Source organism: Rhinolophus hipposideros (assembly GCF_964194185.1).
Source record: "Rhinolophus hipposideros genome assembly, chromosome: 13".
Classification (NCBI taxonomy): Eukaryota; Metazoa; Chordata; class Mammalia; order Chiroptera; family Rhinolophidae; genus Rhinolophus; species Rhinolophus hipposideros.
This window is the reverse complement of record NC_138059.1, coordinates 7,543,888-7,564,263: the sequence shown is the minus strand read 5'-3', so window position 1 is coordinate 7,564,263 and position 20,376 is coordinate 7,543,888. Positions and strand designations below refer to the sequence as shown.

At 42.1% G+C, this 20,376-nt stretch overlaps 1 protein-coding gene across 2 annotated transcripts in view; it reads right to left on the bottom strand.

The window, feature by feature from the left end:
• Window positions 1-20,376, bottom strand: part of ADCY8 (adenylate cyclase 8) — a 171,613-nt gene that overhangs the window by 53,572 nt on the left and 97,665 nt on the right. For both annotated transcript variants that reach the window (XM_081070317.1, XM_081070318.1), the window contains exons 8-9: window positions 15,244-15,441; window positions 2,687-2,787 (exon numbers count right to left, since the gene is read on the bottom strand). In XM_081070317.1, coding sequence (XP_080926443.1) covers window positions 2,687-2,787; window positions 15,244-15,441 — 299 coding nt within the window. The remainder of the gene's footprint in view (window positions 1-2,686; window positions 2,788-15,243; window positions 15,442-20,376) is intronic.

Genomic DNA, 20,376 nt, shown 5'->3' with positions numbered 1-20,376 from the left:
GGAGCAAAACTTAATATAAGACCTGGTCTTATTTTCGGGGAAACACTGTATGTCCTAAGTTCCCTTTTGTTAAGTCTCCCTTTAGGAAATGTATCTGTCTTTTATTTTTATTAGGTTTGTGCAAAAGTAATTGCGTTTTTTGCAATTACTTTTAACCTTTTAAACCGCAATCACTTTTGCACCAACCTAATATTTCCTTCCTGAGCTCTCTTACAAACTTTCTAGGTTTTTCTAATTCTGATTTAGGTTGTTATTTCACGTCTTGAATCACATTAAGTGCTTCGGTTCCTTTTGAAATAGCAGGTTAGCCTTGTGATATCTGTGGTAGGTGTATCTTTTTGGAGTGTTTTCATCGCCCATAAGGATATTAATCTCCTTGTTTATTCTCTTTTTTCTAATAATAGCTTAGTATGAGATTGCTACCCGTATATTTTGTTGCAAATTTTTGTGCAGAATTAACTTTCCTGAACTTTTAGAAAGAGGTATAGTTCGGGATAGATTATTTTTTAATTTCACGGAGCTCCTTTTTCAGTCATTTTCACATTGTACGTTGTGCTCAACAACATGAGGGCGTTTACGTGGACTCTCCCTGTTCTTTTTCTCTGTAGCCCTTCTTGTGAGTCACTTGGACTCCATTCACTCAGTTCCTGCCAGGATCGGATCCCGGGATAGGATCTGGCTGGTCCATTTCAGGAGTTCACAGTGTCCTGACCTTTCCAGCTCTTCTTACTTGACTGTGGACCTTAGCACTCACCTGATGTTGGATTGGGCAAAACCCCTCCCACTTTCGGTTGCTTTTTCAGCTTCGCCCGTGGCACTTCCCAGCCAATATCTCTTGGCTATAATGGGGGTCTTTTGTCCCCAGAGGTGACAGATGCCTACTTGCTCCGTGATTCCTCCCACACAGATGCTGATGTCACACCAACCTTGGGGCTATTGGAGATTGTCCCTACCTGCCTTCATTTGGATGTATGGGGCTGCCACATTACCTGTTTTTGTTCTAGATATAGTTGATGAGGTTTTTGGTTTTGCTATCTACTTGCTCACGTATGTCAGAAGTCTGACAGATTCAGAAACATGCCACCTTTGCCACCATGTTCCCAGAATCCCCTTTCTCCTTCTTCCAATAACGCTGCTAATCTAGAAACGGTCAAGAATTGCCATTGCCCGAGTGTTAAGCTGAACCTTTTTTCTTCATAGAATCATGCTGCTACCTTCTTCAAAAAATGTTAGGGCCTTTTTCCTGCCCCCAGGATCAATTCTAAATTCCTTAGTGGTGGACACGGAACTGCTAGCTCACTCCTTTCCCAGCCATGGTGACCACCACCTTCTCGCACAAACCTTTATTCTAGATGCTCACATTTACTCACGATCCTACAAACATAAAGTCTTTCACTTCTCTGTGCCTTTGCTAGTGCTGTCTTCTAAACTGGGAGGATTCTTCCATTCTTTCTCCCTTTCCTACTCAGCTCAAAATTTCTGCACTATTTTCCTTAAACCACTGATTTTGGTACAAAGCAGCTAAATAGTTAAAAGCACAGACTCTGTGTGTGGGTTCAATTCCCAGCTAAGCCACTATACAGACCTGTGAACTTAGATCAATCCTCATCTACAAGACAGGAATTCAAATGCTTCCTCACTTACTGGTTATTTTTGAGGTTTTACTGAGACAACCCGTGCAAAAGATTGAGCACTTACCTGGCATGTAGGAAGTGCTCAGGAACTGGGAGCCATTATGAATTTCTCTCTCTCCCACTAAATTATGTCTTAGACAATGCAGACCTCCTCTTGTAAAATTATACCATCTCAGGGTCTAGCGGCTTGCTTTGCCTATATTAGGCATTTAAAAAATTATTTGTTGATGTTTTATTTTTAATCACAGGAAAGGGGAAAATTCATGGTAAGTTAAGAGAGAAGGGAATTACCTGAGAAAAGAAGCAGTAGCTACCTTACAATACAGGAGAGAGCAGAACGCGTGGCCGTTGGGTTAATCCAACACTAGGTTCAAATACTGGCTCTGGTACCATAAGCTGTACGATAAAGTCTGTGTCTAATAGAGAGTTAAGAGTCCAGGCTCTGGAATGAGACTTCCTGGGTTGGAATCCAGGCTGGGACATTTTTCAACTTTGAGACCTGTGTAACTTCTTTAATTACTCTGAGCCTCAGTTTTCTTCTCTTTAAAATGGGAAGAATAATAGTACCTACCTCATTGGGTTGCCATGAGGATTTCATGAGTTACTGTATGTAGAGTATTTGGACCAGTGACTAGCCACACACAGCTGTGGACAGTGTTATTAAAGTGCCAATTTGGCTGACCCTGGACGCTATGATGCTGTATCTATGAACAACAAAGAGGTAATTACCAAAGGAACAGTAAATGGGGACTGAGGCTCTTATACTTACGTTCCGCATTCATGGGTACAATGTCACACGAGAGAGGCCTATGTTGATTTTAGCTGTCGTGCTTATTAAGATTGGGGCAAAGACTCTTGCCTTGGCAGAATAATGAGGTAATTACACAGAATAAGACCATTCATACTGTCAAACATTTTAGTATGGATCCCGGATCCTGTGATTTTAAAGCTGAGCTCACTTTGTTTCGAAAAGGTCAGCTGGCTGGCTCCAGGTGAGAGACCATCAGCTCACAAAGAGATGTCCCCTGGTCACTTTGCCCTTTCGTATTTACCTTGAAGAAGGAAGCAAACTTTGGATTGCCGTGATAAACAGGAGAACGATAAACGCACACACCAAGTTTGACTTGAAAACTTCATCCCTCATTTGAGAATACTGTAATTAAGAAAGAAGGAGAATAAATTACTTGCCAGCAGAGCTAGGCATATGGGAGAATTAAGTTTTACCAGTGGTTGGAGTTTGGGGAAACAGCAAGAAGAGGCAAAGCACATACAGAGGGTGCCAAAAAAATGCACGCACATTTTAAGAAAGGAAAACTATTAGAACTGTACTACTCAATATATACCAATAACAAAAGAGGAATACGAGTCCCATTTGACTTCTGCAATGACAAGAGGTGCTCAGAGTTGTTCCCATCAGCGTCCAGACACTTCTGATGACGGGGAACTACTGCTTGAGCAACGCTGACCAAAGTGTCCACTTGTATACATTGTTTTGGCACACCCGATCTACATATTATATATATAAATATATATTTATATATTAATATATATAATATTATAATAAATATAATATTAATATATAATTATATATTATATATATACAACTTTTAATTAAGAGGAATCCACATCTTAAGCAACCCTTCACAGAGCACTGTCTCCATCCGTCCCGCCAACCTTTCAGTGAGAGCCCAGGAGAAATTAAATTCTCTTCACAGTAGGAGGAGATGGGAGAGGGGCTTTGCATGAGCCTGTCCCGCTCTTCTCTTCCCACTGAACGAAGGTGATTTTAGCCAAACAGAAGAGCACACATCCATATACGCAGCAAAACAAATTCACATTGACTTTCTTCATGAGTAAACTTAAGTCATTTAAGGATCTTGCTCTATTTCTTGTTAGGTTTGGGGACACAGGGAGATGTTTTACCGGAGAGAGTCTTTCTGCCTCCTTTTTTGGTAAGACTATTGAAAAATATATTCATAGAATCTTAAATTCTTCGAAATAGAAAGCAGCCTAAGCTATCTCCAGCAACAGTAGCCCTTTCACACGAGAGAAACCAAGACTTATGGACCAATAAGCTTAATGCCCTTTTGTCTACTGCAGGAGGCTCTGGGGACCGGCGGTAACTTTATTTTGATTATCCAGAGTACTCAGTAATTTCATTGTACAGCCTTAAAAGCTCTGGAAGGTCTGCACTGAATATGTACTTGCCTTCGTTCTGCCGAGTTTTCCAACTCACCTTGGAGTCACTAAACTGAGGAATAATCCAATTCATCCCGAAGCAGCAAAGGAGTTTTAAAACTGAAAAAGACCTTAAAATGAGCCTAGAGCAAGCCCTGACTTTTTACCTTACTGTCAGAGAGGTCTAAGAACTTGCCCTAGATCACACAGCATACAGATCGTTTTCTAGCGGGGGGAAAGAGAATGCTAAGTCTGGCTTTGGAACTTTGAAATCCCTGATTTGAATTTCACAGAGTTATTTTATAAAAGGGAGCCAGGAAAAAGAGCTCTGACAACATCGCAGGTTGTCCGCAAGGCCAAGAGAAGGCTATGGTCAGGTTGATGAGGACCAATGAAATAATAAAATTAGTCCAGCCTCTTGTTGGTTAATGGTAGTCACAATCAACAGGTCCACGATTTTCATTCTCTTGCTTACTGCTTGGTGTGGTCTGGATTTTAGACGGAACCTACTGCTTGTTGTCACGGCTGAGATTTGGGGAAGGGCAATGGCCCCGAGCTGGTGAGCAATAGAACGGAAGCACCGCGCTGCTCAGAGACTGCAGGCTCATAGCTGCGGCAGGGCAGTGCTTTCTCTACTCTCCGGTACGGAGGTCTCTGTCCACTTGCTGACAACCTGCTTGGTATCTGGAGGGGAACCAGGAACATTTCCCTGAAGAATCACTACATGCCATCCTCGCTCCTGACAAAACCACAGACGATCCATGTTACTGATAGTTACAAAGAGCACAGGCCTCAGCACAGGGCCCAAGCATACAGCCCCCCACAGACCAGCTTGGGAATAAATATGAGTTAGCCACAAAGCAGTCAATTCAAAGAAAGCTTAACGTCTGAATTCCTTCTAGCAACCGTTTGCACAGGATCAAATTATTCTTGGTGGTGGCCTGACTACTTTCAAATACAACTTGGTTATATAGGTTTGATAATGAGATTTTAAAAACAATAACTTTTAGTACACTTAATCCCCCTTTTCCTCCATTCCTTCATCCTTATCACCATCATCGTCGTCATCAATTTGTCGTTATTCTTACAGCATCTTGAAGTTGTAATGGACCACTGCTCTCAGGAATCCTTCCCATAACCTCCCTGATATCTATTCAAACGCCTACTGATTGTCACCAGGTGACCTTTTCTGCTTTGTTGGAGGAAGTGGGTTTCTGGGGCAGGGCATTCTAGGGTTTCGAACACCCTCAACTTGAACACTCCTAGTACCTGCTGAAGCTTATTCCTTAGCACAGGGTTCCTTCCATGATTGGTCATTCTCACTGTGAGAAGGTCCTTTTCTAGAGATCGCATGCCTGAGTCTCTGACTCCTTTCTTGAATGTGTCTTAGTGGTGACTTTAAAATGTTACCTCATCATCATCGATCCAGACTAAAGTTGCATAAGATCTTTTGTTTTTCTTTTTCTTTCGGCTGGGTGGAGACAAGTGGGAAGATTTACTTTGCCTGCAGACCTTCCACTCTGTCAGTGTCTCACTGTGAGCAAATGCTTGAAGCCAGCACCTGAGCCAACTATAAATGAGAATCACACCAATTAAAGGGCATGGCATTTGGAATAAATTACAAGTGCTTCCTTTGACAGTGTACATTAGAATGTTGTTATTTTTCAACCTGTAGAGTCTTGGCTGATTCAGGAAATGCCCCAAATCTGGTGTAACAAATTTGAATGATAACAACTGATGGTAGGCACTAAGCTACATGCTTTATGTGGATGGTCTCATTTAATTATGCCAACACTTTGAGGCAGATCCTAATTATCATATCCCCATTTTGCAGATAATGAAATAGAGAATTAGAATAACTGAGTAACTCAACTAGGACTTCACGGATTATAAATAGGGAATCCAAAACGTTTGACCCCGAGCACAAGGTCTCACTGGCTGCACTATCTGTTGCTCCCTTGCTACTTTCAAGGTAAGGTCATCTTCTTCATAGAGTACACAATAGTACGTCTGGTATATTTCAATGATCTGGTTTATGATACAAAGAAATGAAAGTTTCCTACTTGATTTGATCAGGTTGAGAATAGGGGTCCCTTCCAAAGAAGTGAGACAGGAAGAACTTGTATTCCATTTTTTTCATATCTGGGGATGCTGGCCCTGCATTCTCTTGAAAGGCATCTTCGGAAATGAAATCGGTACATTGAGGATCTATGGGTTCCTAGATCTGTCACCAGGAAGCCTAGAATCCAAGTTTGACCACACAAGGAAAAGCCCATTCTGGATTCTTCACTCAAAGAGGGATGCTCAGGAAAGCTAGCTTGCAGAGGTGATGGACAGAGCTCCCAGTCTTCTATGTTTCTGTGCCTAAGACAGGTCTGGAAAATCTTCCTACGTGTGTGGGAGGAAAATCACCCTAACACCTAGATTCTCCACTTTGACTGTAAATGAATAGGTACTGACTGAATTTTTACATCTCTCCAAGATGTAGGGATACTTCTAACCAAATAAATCATCTAGTTAATTCTCCAATCTACAACCATACTTTTATCCAAAAGTGTATGTGAGATGACAAAATTTTACAGGTGGAGTGGATTGTATTTGTTGCCTTGGTCCAACTCTTACTAATGCCACTTTCACTCAGTAAAAGCTCTCAGAAAGGAGCCATTAACTCCTGCATGGATATTTCCAGTGATGGGGGAAATCAACATGTCACTTGAAAGCTCATTCCATCTTTGGATAAATCTAGTTTGCAGAAAGATGATTTTTTTAGCACATATTTCATTAGAATAAATGAATATGTGTGTGAAATCAAAGAAAGAATCTCAACCAGAACAATCTGCTCATCTTTTATGAGTGAATGATGGAATTTAGCCTTGTTCTATTGTGAAATTTGTGCATTACGTGGCACGGCAATGGTAGAGCATCCTTAAATTAGACCATTTGGGTAAAAGGCACAATTGCAATAAAAGTGTGAGGGACTAATTTTTAATAATTTCATATTTTGAAATAGATAATCTCCTGTATCTTGGGATCTAGTATCTAGCCATCTCATTATCAGGAGCAGTTCTATGAGTGACAGGTGTGTCTCAGGAATCTCTCACTGGCATACTTCTGCCCAAGTAACCTGGCCTTTAAACAAAGGTGGATATCCTCATGTTTAGTAGATTCACAAGATGAGACGCTAACGTGTATCTAAGATGGATAGATCCAGAAGTGTGAGGCTGGGAGAACACCACCCAGGGATAAAAGAAGACCCCCTAACGGCAATACATTTCCTAATGCTGTGCTCTCCCTTGGTGATGATGAGAGGTGGGGGGCAGGGTTGACTAACATATGAGAATTCCATGCAGAACTTTACAAAGCTTCCAACCACCATTCTTCCAGCCCACCCTCCCCCAAATCTCCCATCCCGGGGAGGAAAGACTGCCTTTCTTGACTGGCCCCATCCCCGAAGCCATGATGAGGCCACGGAAATGACAACTATTCCTGTGTTCCTTGCCCAGAAGGTCCTGATTGTAGATGATGGTGAGGTCTACATATGAAGCATTAAGATTAATTCCAGGATTGGGCCAATGACTTTTGGATTGAAATCATAACAATTCTCTATCATTCTACAGTACCCTATTGTAGATGAAATTGATACTTCTGGTTCTGAAAATGCTGACTTTGTGGGACTAGAGCTAGTTAACTGGTCTGATAAAAAGACACAAGTTAAATGGCTCTTGGTATCAATTTGGCTACCTCCAGGGCAGTAGAAAAAGCAGTAACTTTACAAGAAAAAAGTCAAGAATAAAAAGGAGTCTGAAAAACCTACTGTTTGAATAAGGGATGGATTTTTCCCCGCTAAGACTCTTGAAATCTATCCTTCCTACCTGAAGGGAATAGTCTAAATACTCTTACTATTTTGGGCTTTTCTAGAGCAGTAAAAATGCAACAGTAATCTGAGCTTGCAATAGAATAATTCCTTTAAAACTAAGCTCATGGAAATGATCAGGAGGTGTCTAATTCAGAAAATGAGAGAGAACACTTGAGACCATTCGTTTCATGATCCATGTTCCGACCTCTCTATATCTAAATAAGGAGTGAATGGAACAACAAATTCTGAATGTCTCCACGAAGGAAAAACACACATCTTCTCCCATTACCTGATTTCAGAGTCCAACATCCTATTCCATGAGATGGAATGAATCCATCAGACAGAAGGTGAAATGAATCCATCTTCATTCATTCATCCTAGCTTTCGTTGCTTTGCCAAATTCTTTCTTAATTATCCTATTCCATTCATTATAATAATTCAAATAGGAGTTGATGGGAAGAAGAAAGAAACATTTCAAAGTCTGTGTGCTTTTTCCCCAAACTCTTTTAAGACCCCACTTAACTCTCATTTTCTTTATAAAGAATAGAGAAATAAGAGACATTCTGAACATAGATAAGAACCAACTGAACTCAACTAAAAGATTATCTAAAGATTCCCTTGTGTGACAAATCTTTGTTTTTATGTGGCTGCTGATAGAAAAAACAACAACAAAAAAATGTAACTTTAAATAAATGTTTTGAAAATGCCCAGCACAAGACTTGGTTCCTACTGTGTTTCCCTGAAAATAAGACCCAGCCAGACAATCAGCTCTAATGTGTCTTTTGGAAGAAAAAATTAATATAAGACCTGGTATTATATTATATTATATTATATTATATCATATTATATTATATTATATTACATTACATTACATTATATAGACCCGGTGTTATAAAAAAGATCAGGTCTTATATTAATTTTGCTCCAAAAGATGCATTAGAGCTGAATGTTCGGCTAGGTCTTATTTTTGGGGAAACACGGTAGCAAGCACCATGTATGGGTGACAGTGTGTGCTTGGTTAGTACACACTTTCATGTACTTATATAACGAAGTATTTATGAAAGTCATGACCCTGGTGCCTTGGGAGACAAGAAACATTACAATTGCTCCCTCCCACCATTCTTAATGAAGTAGGTTTTTAAAAGAAGCTGTAGAAAGAAGTGTGAGGTTTATTTTACGTGAGGGTTTTGCCTCACCCAGATTTGCACTGGCATGGGATTAATCAAAAGGAAAGAGAAAAGAATAAGTATTGCATTTATTCAAACATCTCCTACATGAGTATTATGTCATCTGACTTTCACAACAATCCAATGAGGGGCAGATATCTTGGTTGTCATCATCTCAGTGAGATCAAATACCTTGTCCCGCGTCACCCAGCCCATAAGTGGCAGGAACAGGGTCCATCACATTTGTTCAGTCATCAAGCCTATGTCCTTTCCTCTGTCTTTTAATGAAAACCAAGCGCTTGTGAGATAAATGAAGCTTCTGCATGTGTGCGGGGTGTCCATCTGAGTGATGGAAAGCTACCAACTTGTCCAGGATTCAATAATAATCTGTAAATTAATCAACTCTCCACTGCACTCACGTCTATTTCCAAAGTAAGATTTAAACCAAGGTCTGATGGAGCCCAGAGCCTCAGCTCTTAGGACCTCTGTGAATGTTATGGAGACGTCCCTTCTAGGCCTGAGGCCATGCTGGCCTTGAGTGTGGACCCGGGAATTTCTGACATGACCTGAAACTGAAGGCATGAGGCAAGTGACAAGCCCAAGCCCTAATGCAGCCACGGACAGAGAAAGGTGGCTGGTGACTCAGGACAACAGAACCCCAGAAGCGTTTTCTCAAAATGTAGGTCACCCGGCAAAATCAGAATCTTCGGGGCAGAGTAGTTGGCAGGTACCTGCATTTTAAACCAGGTCTCCAAGTGATTCTCAAGTCTGAAAACGATGAGCTATGACAACGAGGCTTTTCACTGCTTAAATTTGTAACAATGATAAGTTCTCAGAATTTAACAGGAGGATACCAGCATTGAAAGAAGGAAGGAAATGTAGTCGCCGTTGATACGGCTTGATTTTGACACTTACCTCGCTAACATGCCCATATCAAAAGGATTAAGTCCCAAACAGTTTTGAAGTATATGGTAAACATATCTTCTTCTTTATTCAAGACGAAGAAGTCGCCTCATTTCTGAGGCGACTAAGCTGAATGAAGTCACTCCAGATAAGAGTTTCTATGTTATTTTGCTGTCTTAAGGCACCCAAGGTTTTGGGTGGTTTCTCTTGCCTGGAAACTTTCACAAGAAATTGTAATTAATTGCCTTCCTCATCCTAAACTTCATTCAGAGCCGTGTCCTAGAAGAGAACTAAGGACCAGAAGCTGTGAAACATGACGTTCTTTTAAGTGTTCTGGGGTTAAGTGCTTCCCTATATAAAGAATACTCACAAAGACAGAAGCGGGCATCCCAATACAAGATGGCTGTTAAGACAAACGTGCAGATCACCAAAGGAGAAATATAAAGACCAAAACATAGAGACACATACAGAAAGACAGTCAACCTCAATAATAATTTTTAAAAATGACAAAAAGATGCTGCTTGTGTCTTACCACATTGGCCATTTTTAAAAAGTATAGGCACAATTCTTGAGGGCCATTTCAGAATGCACATCAAGTATTTTAAAATGTACATTCTCTTATTCCCATGTTTAGGATTTTATCCTAAGGAAACAACTAGGCATGGGTGTATGATTTTACTATGACAGTGGCCATCACAATGTAGTTTTTAATTTATAATAGTGAAAAAAACTGAGGAAAAAAGAGCCCCAAATGGTTAAAACATGCAATGGAATAGTTACAAAACGCATTACAAAATAATTTCTTTGTAACTGAATATTTAATAATGTGGGAAAAAGTTCAAGCCAAGAATGCTTAACACTAGGGTACAAAATGGTCCTATTTTAATTAAAAAATGGCACAGATAAGTATATAAAATCACACTCAGGAAAAACCAGCATGACAGACGCCAGAATGTCACAGCGGTTAGTAGTTATCCTGGGTTGTAAGATTATAAGAGATGTCATTTTCCTCTTTTTGCCTTGTGTTTGATATAAGCTTTTGTTAGACAAATGCATTTATTTTCTTTAATGAGAAAAAAAAGTCATCTGTAATAAAAAAAAGTCTGATACGATCGACAGTATTTGACAAGTATGTCATGTTCCCTACATCTCTTCACCAGAGTTCTACTTTTTGTTTGCCTCCAAGATCTATGAGTTCCCTTGGGAAATATTTAGCTGGAGAGAAGGAGGGCAGAGGATTCTTTCTTGAAGGCTGGGAGGAACTGAAGGGACTTTGATGACTGGCTTGAGCCCCCTACCCCATTTAGGGGTCTGCCCAGAAAGTCCTCATGAAGTGAAGATGTTGAGAACCGCTAATTCTAAGCTGGTCCAGGCCCAAACCTTGGGCCACGTGACTTGTCGCCCACACTGGGTGATTTCTGAGGGTGAAAGGAGGTGCTACTAACAGTTCCATTGAGAAAATCAATAGAAACCAGGATCGTCCCAGGCAAGTCAGGACACATGGCCACCATGTCATAGGGAGTTCACAGACGCAGTGTCGGCTGCTGAAAGAGGCGAGGAGCTGCCCAATGCTCCCATTTCACAGATGTGGAAATCAGGAACAGAGAGGGGAAAATGTGCTGCCCAAACACGGCTAAGCCACATGAGTCATGAGCACACTTCTGAAACTGAGCTCAAAAGATTCCTGTGTGTGTGTGTGTGTGTGTACATGACTTTGAAACAACATGGCAGGGGGTGGGCGGAACTTGATAGTCTTTTCTCCTGAAACTCCACTGCTAAGAATCAGATTAAAGCTGACCCACGATGGTTGCTAGAGGGAGGGGGTGTGGATGAGGGAGAAGGGGAAGGGATTAGATGGCATACATTGTTAACTACAATATTGCCACGGGGACATGAAAGACAGTTTGGGGAATAGAATCAACAATGTAAAGATTTTGTCGGGTGTCAGATGGCAACATGTCTTATTAGGGAGACCACTTTACAGACTGTGTAGATGCCTGGCCACTGCAGTGTACACCTAAAGCTGAAGCTGAATAATATTGTATGTCAACTATGATTTTATATATGTAGTCACGGGATATGAAGTACAGCATAGGGAATAGAGTCAATGGAATTGTAACAGCTTATATACGATATCAGAGGGGCAATGGATTGGGAGAGGGGTTATCACTTTGTGAGGGGTGAAATGTCTAACTATTGCATTGTTTTGTACACCTGAAACTAATAAAAAATGTAAAATAAAAAACAAGCAAGCAAACAAACAAACAAACAAAAAACGACTCACGTCTTTCAGCTCTTAGAGTTCGCAAAACATATCCTGAGACCAGCGAGAGGGGGCGAGGTGGTCTCCTCCAATATTCTCCTTTATCTGCATCTTCATTCATTCAGCAAGTATTTATGCATCACCCAGAGGTATACCAAAGTCCTGTTTTATAACACTGTTGGTAGATATGCCTATTTTTATAAGCAAAAGTGCCCAGGAAATATCTGAACGACATTTCAAAGGAGGCTGTGTTCTCCATTCACAAGCAAAGGAGGAGAGGTGAACGGGTTCCCTGATTCACATCTTTTTATTGTTGAAACAGAGTGAAGCCTTTTCTTACCTAAAATTTCCAGGGGTAAGATCATTATTTCCATTTTTCCTTTCAGAAAACATGCCTTTATGGTGCCAACTTGCTTTGGGGGTCACAAATATTGTATATGTTTCAACAACCCTAAGACACACAAAATTCCCCCCTCACATTTTAGCTTCTCTGAAATCTGACCACGTCTTACTATCAAATGGAGTCTTAAAACCTTTGAGTTCTTCCAGAGAGCTCTGCGTTTGCTCCTGCTGGTCACCAGGGGGCAATAGCAACTAGGGACCGCTTTAAATATAAATTCTCGGCCTGAGGTTTGTTTTAGACCACATTTAGAATGTGAACTCAGGCGGCAAACTTATGCGGGTTCCGTTTCGGAGTTTAACTTTTTGGGGAGCTCTTTTTTATTTTATTTTATTTCATCGAACCAACACTAGGGTAGAGGAGTGTGGGTTTCCTCACTCTCTTTGTCTGCTGGGTGGGTTTTTTTTTCTGTTCCTCCTTACCCTGAGGTGTAAGCCCAGTTTACTGGGGCGCGGGGTTCCTCTTAAACTCCCCATACTGGGTGATTTTTCTTTCTTAGTGCTGCATAGAAGATGAGACAGCTCACAGTTGCTGGTTGTTTAAAATCAATGAAAGATGGCAGCCGGATTTGGAGATCTATGACCTCTACTTCACCTCTATGAGGGCCGTTTTCTCTTGTGTGAGTTAGTAGTGTTTCTCTAAGGATGCAATAAACCAGTACACATAAACACCAGGCACAGGGGACATGCACACTGTATACCCTCGAATTCTGGGCTCCTATGGATTTGAAGCCCCTGCCTTTCCTTTGGTAAGGCTCTCAGACCTTTTCCTATTCACCTATCCCCTAAATGCGTCCTGCCCTCCCAGCTCAGAGCAATCCCCGGAGCTCCAGGGAGAGGCAGAGTGGTGAACAGATAAGCTCTGGCTTTGGGGGTCACGGTGGGCTCAGATCACAGCCCCTATACCGACAGTTCGAGTTTGGGCAGGCTACACAATCATTTCTGTATGTCTCTATATCATCCAGCACAAAATGAGGCTCATAGTAACCTCTACTTCACATTCTCATTGTTAGTCGATGTGTGTGAACAGCTTAGCGTAGTACCTGGTGTTTGGCAAATGCCTAATGGTTGTTATTTCTGTGTCCTCCGCTCAGCAGCCACACAGTCCCGAGAGAGGCTGTCAGAGTAAGGAATGTCTCTGTGACACAGGGGGAATGAATCTTTTCTGATGTGCCCCGTTGCTGTCACCCTGGGGAACCCATGCAGGGCAAAGCACATCCTGAAGGGAGCAAGGCTGGACTGCCAGCGGATCAATGCCACTGTCCGTTCAGGATGCCGCCCTTTGCTTGTCCTAGAACCTGCCCCTGGTCACAGAAATCAACCTTAGACACACTGTGTCTCCCCAAGGTCCATTCCTGTTCCAACATCGGGTGCCTGCCGATGATATGTGGACACTATTAAATAAAACACATTAGAAATTATGTATAGTTTGCAGGGCTCAGGTCATTAGCGAAGCAAGTACACCTTTAACAAGAATAAATAAAAGGGTTTTGTATAGCTGTGGACACAGGTATTTACACAGGCTGACTGAGAAGATTCTTTGCAAGACCACCCTGCTCTTCCTAGCTCCTACAATATGGCAACTAAGAAAGAAAATGCATTTAATTTGGACCTTAAGCCCTCAATTATATAATGAATAAGAAAAGTCCACTTTCCATTTGGTGGAGGGGTGAAGGGGGTGCTGAAGGAGGCAAAATGCTTCTTTTCCTTTTGTTTTGTTATTACAAAGACGCAACACATTCCCAATTGTGAGCTGCAGGTAAAGTTATTAATTTTGGAGTTTGCAATCTTTAGGTACTTATCAAAGACACTCACTGGGAACGGTGCTTGTGCAGAGAAGTGTGAATTCCCCAAACCCAGGAAAGCAGAATCTCCTAGGCAGCTGAGAAAACTCACACAAAAATTGCTTACTGGAGCTGTGCAGAGAATCAACTCAAAGTCCCGAAATTTGCTTACAAATTCCCTGCTGTTCTTGCTGGAGGTGCCTGCAAATGCCACTCCGCTCCTATGCTCAGTCAAGGGAGGTCTGTCAGCTCTCATCAGTGCAAAGGGGCAGCCCAGTTCATCAGGGACAGCAACCACCTCTCCACAACCCTTTAAAGGGGCATTGGAAAAAGTCATCATCCATATGGTGATGGCTGCCATCTTTGGACACTGAGCCTAATGAAGGCATTGTCTGGAGCCTTCCAACCTGTGAGACAGGCATCTTCATTATCTTCCTTGTACAGACAGGAGCTCATGCTCAGAGAGGCTACTCCACTCTTCAAAGGTCACACAGCAAGGAAGTGGCAGAGGTGGAATTCAAACTCAACTCTGAATCCACAAACCCTCTTCTTTCAGCTGTGCCTACATCAGGGGGCCAGTAGACAACTGGGAGCATGGGAGAATAGGTGTCGGCCACCTAAGAAAGACAGTGTTTATCACTAACGCTTAGGTGAAGCTATCAGGTGCCCTCTTATATTATGTTACAAGGGTTGCAACTGATGAGAATCGACCTAAAACCAAAGGCACGTGGGTGCTCATGCCACTGGATTAATAATTTCAAAGTGGAAGGGGTATTTCTGATGCTCATGGAGGGAAAGGGTTCCTTGTTCTTTCTGTTACCTCTTCCTTAAAGAGTAAAGCTGAGGCTCTCTTTATCTAAATGGCATCTCCTTTCATGGCTTTCAGTCTACTCATGATTTTCAAAGAGAAAAAGAAAAGACAGTACCAAACCAAACTGAACAAACAAACAAACCAACAAACATACCAACCAAAACCGCAGCCCCTGGGCTCTCTCTAGTCCCATGAACATTTATGACAATGTACTTCCGAAAAAGAGCCACTCTGCAGACCCAGCTCTACCTTGTGCTCCAGGCTGGAGTCTTTAAACATCAGTGAGAATGGCTTGATATGCTCTCTTCTCAATTTATCGCCACTCCGCAAGTCGATGGTATGTTCTATTCGCTTGTTAATTTCCTCAGGCCCAGACTGGACATGCAAAGCTTGTGCAAGATGGTTTGGAAGTAGATTTATTGAATTTCTTGTTAGGGCAGCCAGAGTCTAGGGGGAAAGCACATGCAGACACAATAAACCTGCAAGTCCCCTTTGGATTAAAAAAGAAATGCAATGTTTTTAGATCAGGTTGCATTGCAAACAGTAATAGCATTCCATGCATTTGTATTCAGTGAAACCTATCGGAGTTGATAAGTTAGCATTTGGTTTAGAGAAACACAGCCTGGCAAGATAGCACATTAAGAGGCACGCACCCCTTTCCTCTATGTAAGTGCACTGAATTCTGTTGGGTCAGGTTATTTGGAGAGCTGCCGGCTTGGAAATGTTAATCATTTCTCTTACCAGGCACACCTCTGGTATGAGAAAAGCGAACCAATGCAAATAACAGAAAGTAAAATATATCTGAAAAGCCCACAGAAATGATCATCTCCAACCAAGTAGATTCCACATTTTTGTGTGGTCTTTCCTTTAACGGTGGTGGAGAGACTGGGAGACCCATGAGAAAAAAGCATGGCTTGCTTTTTTTTTTTTTTTTTTTTTTTTAGCATTCCTCATGTGCCAAATGTGCCAGGATCTGCTCCTTAAACTTGATAAAGACCTGTTAGATTTTTACACTTCCCCAATGTTTTTTCCCCATAGACCATTATATATCTATATTTTCATATAGATATATGTGTTTAATTTCCATTAGGCAAAAAAATAAAAAAACAGAAAATGCAAGCACCTGCAGCCTTCCTGCCTTTCACAGGGTTAAACAGCAGGTGTGAAGAGGCGTGACCACCATGGCGGGTCACTGGGTATGCCTGCATGGCTGCAGAAATAGCACTGGCTGATGAAGACACACCCCGTCTCCTGGTGATTCAATGCAGGTGGTAAGACCAACTGGGAGCATCTACCCAAACGCAGTGCTCGCTCACAGCTGCAATGATCCCCCCCCTCCCAAAAAAGGGGGAATTGGAGCTGGAGGAATAAAGGAACAGGGATGTCCAACTTCTTCCCCAAGAGATTTCCTTGGGGAGAGGTAGAGGATGTGATACCCCTACAGAGGGGGGCGGCGAAATCTCCCTGCTGCTCTACACGCTCGCCGGGTCTGCTTTTCTCTGCCAGCCTCCCAGATGCTCAGCTCACAGGAGAGACTGAGCTAAGGTGATGAAATCATCGGACAGCAGCCTGTGACAGCAGACGGCATCTCACAGGCCCTCCTGCCTGAACCCCTCAGATGTCCGTGAGCCTCAGTGCAATGAGCTAGGAGCCATCAGCTCATCTGCAGCTGGGTCAGGTCCTCCGACTTGAGACCCAGAGCTAGAGTCAGGGGCTTTGACCTCACGTAGCCTTCCAGCCCATTCCATGTGGATTCTTCCTATGGTACTGTTGGACTCTTCATTTAAACCTTCATGGACATACTCAACGTAACCTAAATTCAAGGTCTCTAAAGAATTCCACAGCAGGGCTTCAGCCCTGGTACAATGGACTGAAACCCTCTTCTTCAGCCCTGGGACAAAGGATGGGGTGACATGTGCCAACACGAGAAAGTATATGCTCTTAGGGCACTGGAGCAGTTAATTTCAGCTCTGAGTACCAAGGAGGCTACCACAGAGAAAAAGATAGATGTTAGGGGGAGGTGTGGCAGGACAAGAGGTAAGGAGAAGGGCTGGTGTGGAGAAGGAAGCAGGGACCAATGTTGCAGAAAATTGAACAGCAGGATCCACGCAGGGCCAGAAGGCTTGAGCCCCTGGGAATAAAGGCATTAGAACAGCATTGCAAAAGGCAAAGCACACTGGACTGTCTGCCACTCTGCATCTCCCATTCCTTCTTGGGTGGAAATTCTTTCCACACAGTTTGGAAAATGACAACATTTAGTTTTTGCTTTTTTTTTTTTTTTTTAATCTTGGAGCAGGGGTGGAAAAGATGTTCAAGCTGCCTTTGTCTGGACATAACATTCTGGCTTAGAGATGCCAAGATGCCCCCTGGCAAGTGCTTAGAGCTGGGAGTCTAAGAGCAGGAGATAAATCAGATAAATATCTGTGTACATTTATAGTTAGGTGCTTCCATCTCTCTTTGTAAGTTTTATTTTCTGACAGTTTTCCTTCTTGGGAGTAAATTGAGCCTATCCATGCTACCAGCCTCGCATGCCTTCAGTGGTTCTTGGACCTTTGGGTTTCACAGACGAGGGGAGTTTCAAAACTATTTTTGGGACTGATTAACATAAATTACAGTAGCAGCAGCAGTGATCACAATTACAGCTCTCTAACGTGAACACCATTTCATAAAAGAAAGGGTATATTTTTCAACAAGAATGATACAATCTCAGAACAAAAGATGAGTCCTCCATCGAATGCATTTAATTGAAGGAATAACTAATTTAATGAGCTTTGCCCTCATTTTTCTCAGATTGATAGGCCCTCGTGAAATGTCATCAGGGAATAACATTGACATGTAGGGGGACCTTCGGGAAACTAGGACTAAATGTTGCTTCCTGAGTGCCTGTACCATTGACCAGTTTTGTAAATCAGAGACCAAGAAAATCTCCTTTTCGGAGTCCCTCTACCCCTCAAAACATCCTACTGGCTGTCTGTGTGGCTGCTTCAAATGACAGAAAAAATTGGAAGCACCTCTCTTCCAATTTGAAATACTTTCATCATTGCCGACAGGTGATTCTTAAGATCTGGGAAGGGGCCCTTACATCACCATGTCAGTGATGCTAAGATGCAGAATTCTTTTCTTGTCCAAGCAGTTATTTGCATTCCTTGTAATTATATCCCTAGCATTTTATGCAGGTTGTGAATGCTTGGTGATCTGTTTTCTGATCATTTGCTTTGTCAATTACATATGACAATTATACCTGCGGTTTGACCAGCAATCTCTCTGGTACCTCATACCTTTGGGACATAATATGCTCAAGGGAAGACGAACATCAACTCAAGAAGTCAAGCAAGGTGGGATCAGGAAAGGTAATCATCTGTTCTCACCCCCCAATGCACCACTGCAAAGCATGAATGGCTTTGGAGGTGACTTTGGTTTGAGATTATCTGTGATACCTCTTCTCCCCATCAGTAACGGCCACTAAGATTGGACCACGTGTTCACCTTCAGTGGGATAACCATACACCAAAAAGCCACACACTGATATCTTCTCAGTAACTCATTTGTAAGGAGTATTTAGAGTCCTACTGGGATGAGCTATTTTTGATAGAATGTGGCTTTTTCTTTTTAAGATTTATAACACCAGTGTGAGCAAGGTTTGGTTCATGCTAAAACACAGTGTAAGCTTTCAAGTATGATTCCAATCGTCAAGTGACCTCCAAAATGTTGAGACTGTTCTTTCACAGAGACAACTTAAGCATTGGTTAAAGCAGGAAAAATGAATGGAAGAAATCAAAGGAAATGAGAAATGCCATGAGAATACCTGAATTATATTATAATTATATATCTAATTGAATGCATATATTTGACTATGGTTCAATGTATAATTGAAATATATATTTATATACAAGGATAAATGTGTACGTTTATTTACTCTAGCTGGTGTTTTCAGATATTTGGGAAGTCAGATTGGTTAACGTTGGGAAACACCAAAGTTTGGGGCTGAGCTAGTCTCTCATATGAGTCTCTTCACAGAACGACACTGCAGCCCCAAGCTTGATCCTTACCAAGATCCATGCCCTCCTCAGGCATTTCAGAAATTATTCCCTCACTCGTCGGTGCTCAAGACAGATCAAAGCCCAAACGAGGACCAGAATCCCTTCTGAACCCAAGTTTCTGAACATAGGGTCTTGCCTGAGAGTTTGGGAGTTCTCATGAAAATTATCATCAGAGGTCCTGGATAGGGTGTCCTTTTGTAAACTGCATTGGAATGCAATGGGGGGGGGTCATGAACCCTCTTCAGCTCATCATCTGGTTTATGAGAAGAAGACTTTTCTTTGGGAATTGTCTTCTATCTATGTATACACTGGAAAGCTACTTTCCCTACGGGTCCTATCATTTCATGGATGGCCATAACCTTTGGTATTCCTTAGCCACTGTGTGTCAGCAAAACAATTCTTCCCAGTAAGATTTTAGGCTGAAGGTGCACTCTCTAGAAACATGTAGTTTTGTTGAGTCAACCATCCTTAGCAATTCTGGATCACATAATCCAGTCTCAAAACACCCTCGAAAGCATTGCCATAGACATTATAAATCAGCCCACACCATTTCAGGGTTGGGGTCTCGGGAGATTACCACTGTGTTTCATCAGCAGTTCCTCCTAGTTAACTCCTCCCCCAAACTGTGTTCCAAGGAACACAAGAATGAAGGGATGTTTCTTTACAAAATTGTTCTGCAAACCAATCAGTTTAGGAAATGTGGATTCATGCTTTGTTTGCTGCCATGTTTCCTTACCACTCTCCTTGAGAGAAGGGACTTTGTCACTTCTGTTCATTTCTTTGTCCCCAGTGCCTGGTACTAAGTAGCTACTCTATGTATTTGTGGAATGAAAAATTTCTTGTATCCTCCTATTGGGGTCTCACAGTACACGTCATTGAAATAAAGACACTGGTAAGTTCTGTAGAAAGGAGACCTTTGAAACTCTGCATTCTCCAAACTTTTATGACCACAAACCCTGTTGGCTTGAATCACCTCTACATGTCCCATGGAACACCACAGGAAAACAGTGCTGTAAATCCCAGATTCGCTGATAGAGGATGGGTCAAACAGAGCCAGACATAACTTGTACCCAGTGGAATTGTTTCTGAAGTCTGAATAAGATCTGTTTATATTCTTCTATGTAGTCATCTTCTAGTGCCCAGAGTTTTCTTCCTCAGGCTAATGGCTTTAATTTCAGGAGACTCAGAGCCCACAGAGGGAATCTCTCGCATTCCAGATTGTGTCCCCAAGGTCTAGTCCCAGGACCTCAGAGCCCGGTTAACCCAGGACAAGTGGCATCTGACACTGATTCTGTCCCACCTGAGAAGCTTGTCTGGCTCTGTTTGACCCTTCCTCTCTCAGC